Source organism: Panicum hallii, chromosome 7, assembly GCF_002211085.1.
Source record: "Panicum hallii strain FIL2 chromosome 7, PHallii_v3.1, whole genome shotgun sequence".
In the NCBI taxonomy this organism is placed as follows: Eukaryota; Viridiplantae; Streptophyta; class Magnoliopsida; order Poales; family Poaceae; genus Panicum; species Panicum hallii.
This window is the reverse complement of record NC_038048.1, coordinates 13,621,198-13,634,111: the sequence shown is the minus strand read 5'-3', so window position 1 is coordinate 13,634,111 and position 12,914 is coordinate 13,621,198. Positions and strand designations below refer to the sequence as shown.

General features: G+C 45.5%; 1 protein-coding gene across 1 annotated transcript in view; it reads right to left on the bottom strand.

Annotated features, from left to right (window-relative positions):
- The window catches only part of LOC112900496 (homeobox protein unc-4 homolog), a 36,330-nt gene extending 23,815 nt beyond the window's left edge, over positions 1–12,515 (bottom strand). The window contains exon 1 of the mRNA XM_025969356.1: positions 12,372–12,515. Coding sequence (XP_025825141.1) covers positions 12,372–12,515 — 144 coding nt within the window. The remainder of the gene's footprint in view (positions 1–12,371) is intronic.
- Positions 12,516–12,914: the final 399 nt, after the last annotated feature.

Genomic DNA, 12,914 nt, shown 5'->3' with positions numbered 1-12,914 from the left:
AAAGCTGGTCCTGTGAGAGACTGCGAGAAGAACCTTACTCGCAATGGATCCGCCACCGAAATCATCCCCAATTGCGCTAGATATGGCTTACATAGATCCTTCTGCTCCACTGAATTTGGTGAATTCAGGTAGCCGATACTTGGGCGGCAGAGGAATCAAGTCGTAGTCACTTGGATACGGCTTGGTGTAGCCGATCGCTCACCTTCTTGGGAGAATGCCAAATTGATCTCTCAAAATGGCACTAATTTGATCCACCGTATGAACTCCTGGGGCCGAGTGCGTAACTTCATGGCTCGGCCCTGTTACGTAGGTAGCCAGCCATGCCTGTTTGTCGGCATCGACTGCAGATGTTCCTCCAGTTGCTCTATGCGTGGGTTGCGCCGGGTTACCACCATCTGGTATATACGTACAAACATATCCATGTGGTACCTCCTTGGGTGGTTCACTGAAGAATTGGTGATCAGCAGGGTCACCTCCCACCTTGTATATGACATAAGCTGGAGAATTATGTTGCTCTGGGGCTGCGAATGCATACGGCACTGGTGGTCTGGATTGAGAAGGCAATTCCCCTTTGTGACTCCCTAAAGCAGGTCCTGTTGGAGAGTACTGGTATTTCACAATTTCTTGTACCACGCGCACCGCGACACGCTCGAGAGTGTTCACCAGACTCTCAGAATACTGATGTAATGAGTGAGCCACCATGTAATTGACCTCTTGACGGAGAGCCCGCGTACGTTCTTCCGTAGGGGTAGACAGATCCACTTCGTCGAGTGCCCCTTCAGATGAAAACCCCTTCCACCTGATGCCGTGGTGACGGGTTCTCTCAAATGAGCTGAGGAGATTGGCCTCAAAAGCAGCTTTTATTTCATCATACCTCTGCTTATGCTCTTCAGATAACTCTTCATAAGTAATCGGGTTCAAGCTCGGCATCTTGACAATGGAAGTCGATGAAGCCAAAGAAGATGATCTAGCCGATTGCAGTCGATGTAGTCGAAGTAGTCACTGAAGTAGTCGATGTAGTCGACACAGTAGTCGATGTAATCAGTGAAGTCGATGAAGTAGTTGATGTGGTCCCACCGGGCGTGCCAGAATGTGTTGTCGATCAAAACCCACCGGCGAGCAGCGACAGGCAACACGAGGAGCCGGGAGGCTTCCGGGACTGCTGGTGGGCCCCGGTCCCTCGGTCAACGGTCCAGAAGTCCGGCACACGCCCTGGCTTGGTGAAGTGCTAGGCGTGCCACCTGACCTATACCTGATCAGGAAGGTGTAGAAACCGTTCGTTAGCTATTTTCCTGCGTACACAGCCAAATTAAACATTAGTCCGAGCCATGATTGGCTCTGACAACGACCCCCAGATTAGCCAAAGAAGCTGATGGAATCATTGTACTAGATTGGACCTTCAGGTGCCTTTCAGAATTGGCTGAAAGAAGCCGGTTGCTACATTTAATAGATCGGATCTACTAAACGTATGAACACTTAATATAAATCCGATAGGAGAATAAAAGCATGTTCTGTAATTGCCAAGCCAATCCAATCTGCGATGGTAAGAGCTTTCACTATATGACCGGAACATCCTATGCGTGGTTAAGCCTAACAAACATGAAAGATAACAACATGCTAACCCGAAAAGAGGCCTAAAAACCAACTTAACAAGTCAATTCCCGGAACAATCCCTCGTCAGGTTACCATGAGGCACCAAACATGCAGCCGGAACATTCAACCCGTTTGAAAGGCCTAATTATACAGATATTAAACCAGTTCCTTGTAACACAAAGAACTACCATAATAGATTAGATCTACTAAGCGATAATAGAACAAGGCGCTGCCCTTGCACCCGAGATCGCGTACAAGAGCAGCTAAACGATTACGAGCAACAAGCAAAACATGGATTTACTATTCAAAACCAATGCAGCATCATAATCGTTTAAGATAACTAGTGTTGCTCGCCATCAAAAATGCTTCAGTACGAGAAACACAATGATAAACAGATAAAAGCAACACTGCTCCGACCATGTGGAACATGATCGGAGCAGCATGAAGATTACCTGGAAAAAGCCCTTGAGGAAGGGGTGGCGATGCGCCGAGAGTTTGTTGTCAATGATTGATTCTTCCTTTATTGAATCTCACGATACATATTTATAGTCCGGAGACTTGATCTTTTCTAACTAACCCTAACTGATTACAACACAATCTTTAACTTACTATTTTTAAACTATCCTTAGATACACGGCCACCCTGGCCCTTGACACGTTCGCACAGAGGCCGATTGGCAGACCATTACGATGATTTCTTTCAGCCCATGTTGCTTTCGGCCCATCCCTTGGCCCAGTCAAATTATGGCGATAACAATTTTTAAGTATATATTATATTATAGCTCGTATTCTGAAAATAGATGAAAATTTTAAATATTTGCTACGTATAATTCAAACTCCTACTTGCAATCTTGTTATAAAATAATGATAATAATAACTAAAACTTCAACGAAATTCTGTAAATTGTCATAAAATTACTTTATGGATGTATGAACTTTACATAAAAGTTTCATAAGATTTTACAAAAATTAAAGTATATATTGTTCATAAAATGGATAGACCTCTCACATTGTTTGATACAACTTAAGTCCAACTTTAAAGTTTACACACCTTAAAATCTTTTCTTACTCATATGCACTTGAAATTTTGACATAGACTTACCTTTACCCTCGTATTAGCTTTTGTGGATTTACATTGAAAGTTGTGGTGCAAAAAAATTATTTTTTTATTTCTCAATTAGAAAGTAAGGTACCATAGTGAAGTAATTTGAAAGTAAATTACTTTAATATACAAATACATTTTTTCCATGTAACAGACATTATATAAGTTGTAATGTAGAAGTTCCATGAATTTTCTGAATCATTTACTATTTTTAATAGTTTAAATAAATTTCTGCAGGTTTATTGAAAATAATTACAATTTGACCTATATGTATCTCAAATAATATTTAAAAAGTTCCACAATAATATATTTTAAATATTTCTGTTTTAATATAGTTCATATCCTGAAAATTGATGAAAATTTTAAATGTTCGCTAGTCATAATTCAAAATTCTACTTGCAATGTTATTATGAAATAATGATAATAATATATAAGTCTGATCTGGAAATTTTGTAACTTGTCATAGAATCATTTTACGAATGTATAATCTTGTCATAAAAATTTTATAAGATTTTACGAAAAGTGGAGTATACATTATTCACAAATAGAACACATCTCTTATATAGTTTCATATATTTCAACTCAAACATTTCAGTTTTGATATCTCGGAACATTTTCAAACTCGTATGCTGCTCAAATTTGGACATAACCTTGTGTTTACCTTAGTATTAGAAAATATGAAATTTACATTAGGAATTATTATACAAAAAATAATTATCTATTTTGTAATTAGTTGGAAGAAAATAAGCTATATAAATCGTTCGCTGATTCGAAGTTCTTGAGTAAGGTTAAATAACAAAGCTTAGCGCAAAAGAGTAGGTGGTCTGGTGGTAGCTGGATTCTCTTCTAACCCGCAGGTGCAAGGTTCAATTCCATGTGCCACACGTACCAATTAGACTAAACATATAAGTCCTGTGTCACGTACCAAATAGAATCATTTTAGTGTGCTTATAATAAGTCCTGTCACGTACCAATTAGAATCACGTACTGTCGGTATTTTTACCGTCGGCCTACCTAGGGATACCTTAAGATAGGTGATTATTTGGTGAGGGATCGCTGGATCTGAAACTTGAAGGTGAACGCAAGGACACAAGACACAAATTTAGACAGGTTCGGGCCACTAGAGTAGCGTAATACCCTACGTCCTATTTTGGGGTGTTGTATATTGCGCCTTGCGCTTAGGTGTTGAGTTGCCTATTGGCTGCTCGCTGTTGGTTCTCTGTTGGTTCTCTCTGACTATCTAGATATCCCTGCCCTCCTTTATATATCCTAGGGGACGGGGTTCCTAGTAGGATTACAAAGTATGAGTCCTAATAGGATTACAGTGGAATGCTAGTAGGAATCAGACTTCTTTTTCCTCACGGGTAGCTTCCTTGCGGTACACAGGGATCTATCTGTAACAAGCCCCCGAGCTATTCATAGCCGAGTACTGCAGGCATTTCAACTACTTCTGAAGTAGTCTTCGGCTTCTTCTGAAACTCCATCTTGAAGGTCTTCTTCAAGTACTTCCTTGGTTGCATCGAGGCTATGAGGTGCTCATGCCCCGAATAGCTTCAAGTCTTCTTTTGTATGGGGTGCGATGGAAAATCGCACTCCATATGGAGTAGCCCCCGAGCCTTAGGTTGAATCGAAGAATCAGACTGAGGGTCACATTAGTCTTGAATCTTCCTTACTTACTCTTCGAATATATTCGAAAAATAAGTAGTCAATGATACGTATCCTGCAGCCCCCGAGCCTTGAATCCAAAACCCTTAGGTTCGGAAAAAGGATCCAAGAATCGTGGCATTGGTGTTACTCTGAAATCCTGAGAAAACTCTTCGCCTTCTGCATAGTGAAATTGAGCCTCCTGCTGGTTTATTTAACCGTGCGGTGACTTAGTGTTCCTTCTGCACTCTCAGTCTTCATATGAGTCGTCTTCGAGTAGTTTTGCAGTGTCCAGCCCCTGAGCTTACGAGCCTGGAGAGCCGAAGGAGCCATGTCGAGTAGTGTGCATCGCCCAGCCCCCGAGCCTGGGAACTAGTAGAACTGTGATGGCACGCCGTGCTGCCTGGAGGGTTGTTGCCGAAGCTTGATCTGAATAAAGACAATGCATATATTATATAGCATAATACGAAGATACCGAGTAGTACTCAGTAATAATGTGAAGACACCAAAATTTATTCAGTGTAAAAATTATTGTGTCGAGCTCTTTTTTAGGCCATTTAAATCTCCCAAGTAGTCCACCCTTTATGTTCACCCGATCCCAGTTTAGCCTTCGCCCATAGCATGTACAAGTCGCTTAGGTCTCTTGCCTTTGCTCATATAGGAAGGGTCGCTTAGGTCATGACTGGAGACTCGAGGTTTCACGGATTAAGGCATTTGCTACTCGAGTAGATTAGCGACCGTTAAGAGGAGATAACGAGCAGAAACTAGTCGTCATGCGACAAAGAGGATGCGCAGTGCGCAAAAGGTAGTCGACAAAGTGTAGCTCTGGAGGGTTTCAATGCCCATCGAGAGTCGTACACGGATAAGTAGTCGGTGAAGTGTAGCTCTGGAGGGTTTCATGCCCATCGAGAGATGTACACGAATAAGTAGTCGGTGAAGTGTAGCTCTGGAGGGTTTCAATGCCCGTCGAGAGATGTACACAGATAAGTAGTCGATCATGGTGTAGCCCCTGAGGGTTTCATGCCCGTCAAGAGGCGTACCCAAAAAGGTAGCCGATCTTGTGAAGAACAAGTCGGAAAATGTATAAGTCACTTAGCTTGATTCGTGGACGAATGTCGATGAAGCCGTGGAGCTCGTTGATGGAGTGCGACGGTTTGTTGATGCAACTCGACTAGTCGGAGTCGATTCCGATTAGTTTTCAAGTCGAGATGAGTAGTTGATGTAGTTGTTGCTGTGAGGCTCGCCCTCGACTAGTTTCAAGTCGAGATGAGTAATCGAAGTAGTCGTCGGCGGGCCGCCGATCATCCTCGCGAAGTCGAAGTGATCGCCGGTGGGCTGCCGAGCCTTCTCGCGAAGTCGAAGTAGTCGCTGGCGGGCCGCTAAGCCTCCTCGCGAAGTCGAAGTAGTTGAACTCGTCGCTGCTGCGTGCGGACATTGCGGCACAAGCTAAAGTTGAACCAGGTCATCGAGGTCGGCGGCCGCGGTGCATTGACGTTGCAGCGCATGGTGCAGTCGAGCCGAGTAGTCGAGGTCAATGTAGCCGTTCGCTGAAGGATCCGATCTCGAACTCGATGAATCGATCCGCCGATGCATATGTACGAAGTACCAATCCGCCACCTTGAGTGGATTGATGTTGATGAAGAGGTCCTTCAAATTCGCCCAATGATCGCAACGATCAGCCCCATGGTAGAGCGCAAGGCTCTTAACCTTGTGGTCGTGGGTTCGAGCCCCACGGTGGGCGCCAACTGTCGGTGTTTTTACCGTCGGCCTACCTAAGGATACCCTAAGATAGGTGATTATTTGGTGAGGGATCGCCGGATCTGGAATTTGAAGGTGAACGCAAGGACACAAGACACAAATTTAGACAGGTTCGGGCCACTAGAGTAGCATAATACCCTACGTCCTGTTTTGGGGTGTTGTATATTGCGCCCTGCGCTTGAGTGTTGAGTTGCCTGTTGGCTGCTCTCTGTTAGTTCTCTGTTGGTTCTCTCTGCCTATCTAGGTATCCCTGCCCTCCTTTATATATCCCAGGGGACGAGATTCTTAGTAGGATTACAAGGTAGGAGTCCTAGTAGGATTACAAGGTATGAGTCCTAATAGTATTACAGTGGAATCCTAGTAGGAATCAGACTTCTTTTTCCTCACGGATAGCTTCCTTACGGTACCCAGAAGATCTATCCCTAACACGTACCAATTAGAAAAAATTAAACATGATTCATCTCGAAAAAAGCTTACGGGTTATGAAATTATTTTCTCATTAACCTATATTTAATACTTCTAATTAGCATTAAATATCCAATATGACGGGGTTTATAATAAATCTACAGTAACCAAACACAGCCTAAGTCCGCAACCTAGCGGTCAGATCGACTCCAAACAGAGGCAGTTGTTCTGCACTTTTTCTTATTTTATCCGCAAATTATTTTATACAATCTTTCGTAACTCGAGTTACCGCCAATCGCAGCAGTAGCGCAGTGGCTGGACCTGCCACACTTTTTTGGATCATTTTAGTGCTTATAACAAGTCCTATCACGTATCAATTAGAAAAATTAAACATGATTCATCTCGAAAAAAGCTTACCAGGTTATGAAATTTATTTTCTCATTAATCTATATTTAATATTTCTAATTAACATTAAATATCCAATGTGACGGGATTTATAATAAATCTATAGTAACCAAACACAGCCTAAGTCCGCAGTCTAGCGGTCAGATCGACTCCAAACAGAGGCAGATGTTCTGCACTTTTTCTTATTTTATCCGCAGATTATTTTATACAATCTTTCCTAGCTCCAGTTACCACCGATCGCAGCACTAGCGCAGTGGCTGGACCTGAGCTTCTGTTGCAATAGAATCGTGGGTTCAATTTTCTGCCTGAGCTTTGTTTGCACCATCTTTTTTCCATTTTAGATCTGCCACTTGTCGCTGCCTGAGCTTTTTTGCACCATCTTTTTCCCATTTTAGATCTGCCACTTGTCGCTGTGCCGGTGTGGGCCGAGCCAGAGCCATCCGATCGGCATGGACCGGTGTGTATGCATATAACAATGCCCCATTAATAAATACTGTGACAGACGGTTAACTAAAACTAAATAACAAAGATTGCCACAAACGAGGGCATGGCCGGATGACGTGGCTTGGCGCGGCCGGGTGACCTGGCGATGGCGGCTGGTGACTTCACAACAACATATACGAACTGATCATATATAAATGAAAGTTGTTACCATCAATTACCACACACAAATACTTGGTGTAATGGGAGTGCATCTGATGTTCGAATCCATGGCCGCGCGGGTTTTTTCTCTTGAACATTTCTCCGTCCAGATTATTTTGTCTTCAAAGTCCAGATTCTTTTTTTATCTTCAACATTCCTGCATCCAGATTTTTTTTGTCTAAACATTTCAGTGTCCAATTTATGGGCCGACTCCTCTCTTACCTTAACCCTCTTATTAGCTTTTATGGATTTACATTGACAGTTGTTGTGAATTTTTTTTATTTTTTCCATATTATTCTATTTTCACGTATGGAACATGACTACTTTTAGTTGTTATTCGTGACGAATTTGCTTAAACGTCACAGTGTTCTGGGCCGGACTGTGATGAAATTGATAAAACGTCACGATTTTTTGGGCTTGCTATCTATAACTGCGAGTCCATGACGGAAACCAGAGAATCGTCACATATGGTGCGTCATTGTGACTTTTTTAAAACATCACGGAAAATTCATCATAGATCAACAGATTTCTTGTAGTGATAGATTATATAATAAGGGATCTAACAAAATTAAGTTTGGTATTTTTAGATCACTAGAGAAATTAACAAGCAATTAAATCACTTTAACATAGATAAAGCATAACTAAATTACTGTAATAGAAATAAGGTATCCAACCATTTTACAAGGTATAACTCAGTGCAAGGAATCCAACTAAACAAGAATCAACATATTTCAAGCACTACAAGATCTCAGCCGATGAAAATAATATTTAAAAACCTTGGGAAACCCTAGATCTACACGTCTCCACCTGGCAGCAGAGGCTGACACGTGGGACCCCCAGGTCAGGGACCCACAAGGAGTCAACTACAGCCAGCCGGTGGTTTGACCAACCGTTTCCTCGCTGGCAGTGAGGTTCCGGCGTGGGGAAGGGAGCTGGAGAGCATCCCCAAGGCGAGAGGCACCCATTCAGTACCTCAGCTCTGAATGGTCGACCGGAGGCGGCTGGCAGCGAGCCGCGGTGGAGGGCAGCTCGGGCAGCGGCAGCATTGCGCGAGGAGGCGAGGGGGTAGCGCTGGAATGGCTGGAAAGGTTGGCCGAGTGGAGGAAGGCAGTCGCGTGGTGGGGAAATGGTCGGAGGTGAGCTGCAGCGGCGGCTCTCCAATCGGTAATGAGCTTCGGCCGAGAGCAATGGTGGAGGTGGCAGTGGAGGAAAAGAGAGTGGCTATGGTTTGGGGGAAGGGGGCCGGCCGGGGTCAAGAAAAGGGGCTAGGGCGAGGGATAGAAGCAGTTTTTTTGTACCCCTCACCACGGTGGCCAACGGGTGGCCGCCAGCATGGAGGCGCCATCCATGGCGGAGAAGAAGTGGAGGACGCCGCTGACAGGTGGGCCCAGGGAGAGTAAAAAGGGAAAACACTGGTTCAATTTTAAAATTCAGAAACGAACGCTTCCTGGGCACCAAAAATCACCAAAATTTAATGGCAGCAAGATATAATCATCAAGAACACATTGCAGAAACAAACACTAAAAAAGCTGTTCTATATTGCTCACAGAAAAATAAACAATATGATAGTGTTTTAAACCATCCATGAATTTTAGGCTTCTGTTTGATTGACAAAAGATTGAACAAAAATATTTTAAATTTATCATTTGATGTCTAGTATTTGAATAAATTATTTTGAGGCACATTTGCAAAGCAAAAAAATTAGACTTGCTTCACAAACAATCACACAAACAAGGCAAGAAAGAGCGACAACTCGTAGCGCGGAGGTTCCGGATGGAGGAGAGAAAGGAGCGCATTGTAGGAGTTGGTCGCTGGGCTGTGCGCGGAGGTTCCGGATGGAGGGGAGAAAGGAGCGCATTGTAGGAGTTGGTCGGCTGGGCTGTGGACGAGGCGAGGTGGAATGTCCGTGGAGAGGCAGCCAAGGACTGCATCGATGCCGCTGGAAGAAGAAGACGACCACGTTGTTTGGGCGGAGAGGACGCAAAGGATCAGGAGGAGAAGGTGTAAGATCCTTGGTGGTGTTCCCATGATCAACGAGTGGCAACTGACAACTATGTTGGACGGCCGTAGATGTACTCATGTATATATACGCGCAAAAAGTTGTCTTGTACTAGTATCAAAGCTTCATTTGCTGCTCTGTCCATTTCAAATTAAAAAGTCACTATGTAAGAAACTGTCAAAAGAGATACGCTTATAAGAGACGCAGAATTAAACCGCGTCTTCGATAATATATAGGAGACGCGGCCTAGGCCCAGACCGGACACACTGACTGGGCTTCGCCAGACACGTGCCTGCCTCCCCAACCAGCAGCACAGTCGGGAGGATAGGCCGGCTCACTAGGGAGCCCCAAGACTGGATGTGGGGATAAGGATGAGCCTCGGGGTTAACTTGTCGTACACGACCAACCACTCCCTCCACGGGGGTTACAGTCCCCTCTGCGATGGCAGCAGGGCGCCACTATTCTACCTATCCGTCCTCGTGAGCGGACGGGACGTAACGTCATCATGATACGGCCGGCGCGCCCCCGTCAAGACAGACTGATTGGGCGAGGCACTAGGGATGGGGCGTGGTAGCCGTACCGTACTTATCAACGCCCCCACGATCTCTTATCAACGGAGCATGACGCACAGGGACGAGACAAGACAACCGCCCTGTCGATGTTTAACCGGCTGCCCACCGAGGGATATACCCAAGGTGGTAAGTTTTGGGTGAGGAGACGCCGAGATCAGGAACTCGAAGGTGCAATGAACACAAGATTTAGACAGGTTCAGGCCGCAAGGTGCGTAATACCATACGTCCTGTATGGCGGTTTGTATTCCTTTGGTGTAGAATGATCTGGAGATCTTATCTTGAGAGGGTCCCTGTCCTCCCTTATATATCCGAGAGGCCAGGGTTACAAGGATACTAACCAACACTAGCCAAGGAATCATACCAGAACATATCTCGAGTAGATTCCCCCTGTATCGGTTAGCCTTATCTCCTATTTAAACGGAATAAATACGAGATAAACAAGATGAATAAGAGATAAGACGGACTTAATCTCTTAGCCCTCTTTAAACTACGTTATGTACCCAGTCCCGTGGCTCTGGGTCTGACAAGCCCTCGAGCTCTTCGTAGCTGAGTACTGCAGGCTTATCGAGTACTTTCGAAGCAGTCTTCGACTTCTTCTGAAGCTTCATCTTGAAGTCCTTCTTTGAGTACTTGCTTGGCTGCATCGAAGCTATAAGGTGCTCATGCCTCGAATTATATTTTTAATATGGTGTGCGATTGAAAAATCGCACTCTATATGGAGTAGCCCCCGAGCCTTAGGTTGAATCGGAGAGTCAGGCTGAGGGTAATATTAGTGTGTAATCCTCCTTACTTTTCAAATAAATCTGAAAAATAAGTAGTCGATGCCACGTATCCCGCAGCCCCCGAGCCTTGAATCCAAATCTCTCAAATTTGGGAAAAAGGATCCAAGAATCGTGGCATTGGTGTTACTCTGAAATCCCGAGAAAAACTCTTCGTCTTCTGCATAGTGAAATTAAGCCTCCCGCTGGTTTATTTAACCGCGCAGTGACTTAGGGTTTCTTCTGCACTCTCAGTCTTCATATGAATCATCTTCGAGTAGTTTTGCGGCGTCCAGCCCCTGAGCTTACGAGCCAGGAGAGCCAAAGGAGCCATGTCGAGTAGTGCGCATCACCCAGCCCCCGAGCCTGGGAACTAGCGGAACTGCGATGGCACGCCGCGCTGCCTGGAGGGTTGTTGCCGAAGCTTGACCTGAAAAAAGACAATGCACACATTATGTAGCATAATGTGAAGATACTGAGTAGTACTCAGTAATAATGTGAAGACACCAAAATTTATTCGGTGTAAAAATTGCTGTGTCGAGCTCTTTTTTAGGCCATTTAAATCTCTCGAGCAGTCGACCTGTTACGTTTAAGCACCTGGTCCTGTTTTAGCCGTTGCTCATAGTGTGTATGAGATCTTTGTCTCGTGTACGCGTAGAGGCGTTAGGCGTGACAGAAGAGCCGAGGTTTCACGGATTAAGGCATGTGCTACCCGAGTAGATTAGCGACCGTTAAGAGGAGTCACGCGCAGAAAGTAGTCATCATGCAACAAAGAGGATGCGCAGTGCGCCAAGATAGTCGGCGAAGTGTAGCTCTGGAGGGTTTCATGCCCATCGAGAGTCGTACATGGATAAGTAGTCGGCGATGTGTAGCTCTGGAGGGTTTCATGCCCACCGAGAGACGTACACGGACAAGTAATCAATCATGGTGTAGCCCCCGAGGGTTTCATATCCGTCGAGAGGCGTACCCAAAAAGGTAGCCGATCTTGTGAAGAACAAGTTGGAAAAGGTATAAATCACTTAGCTTGATTCGTGGATGAATGTCGACGAAGCCGTGGAGCTCGTTGATGAAGCTGCGATGATTTGTTGATGAAGCTCGACTAGTCGGAACCGATTCCGACTAGTTTTCAAGTCGAGACGAGTAGTTGATGTGGTCGTCGGCGAGCTGCTGATCGTCCTCACGAAGTCGAAGTAGTTGAACTCATTGCTGCCGCGCGCGGATATTGCAGCACAAGCCGAAGTTGAGCCGGGTCGTCGAGATCGGCGGTCGCGGTGCATCAACATTGCAGCATGAGGTGAAGTCGAGCTGAGTAGTCGAGGTCAGCGGCAGCGTGTCGACATTGCAGCGCGAGCTGAAGTCGAGCCAAGTAGTCGATGCATGCTTGTAGATGAGCGAAGAGATTCTGATCTTATTCGTGCATCATGCCTCAGCAGCTTGCTAGCATCTCATTAGCATGTGTTCACTCACGCCTCTGGCAGCGCATGCATGGGCTTGCATGCGAGCGCATGCCCAGGCGCCTGGTTGCATATCGATCCCCGGGCACCGCGCGGCTTGTCGGGTCGTCGGCGCGTTCGCCGCCTCCCGGCTCCTTGTTGATGGTGAACTCGAAGACGATGAGGACGGAGGCTGCCGCCAGCATGGTGCAGACTTGGAAGATGCAGATCGGCAGATGAAGGTGCAGGCGTGAGTTCGGCTCCTCCTTTTCCTCTACTCCCCTTGTGCCCACGCCGATATAAGCCGGCCGATCGTAACAGACAAAGTGTGTCGCCGCCGCTTGATTGGAGGGGATCCACGTTATATGGATCCGGTTAAAGATTACTGCTATCGAGTTCACCGGTGGATCTTCGATGCGCTCCCCTACCTGGCACGCCAACTGTCGATGTTTAACCGGCTGCCCACCGAGGGATATACCCAAGGTGGTAAGTTTTGGGTGAGGAGACGCCGAGATCAGGAACTCGAAGGTGCAAGGAACACAAGATTTAGACAGGTTCGGGCCGCAAGGTGCGTAATACCCTACGTCCTGTATGGCGGTTTGTAT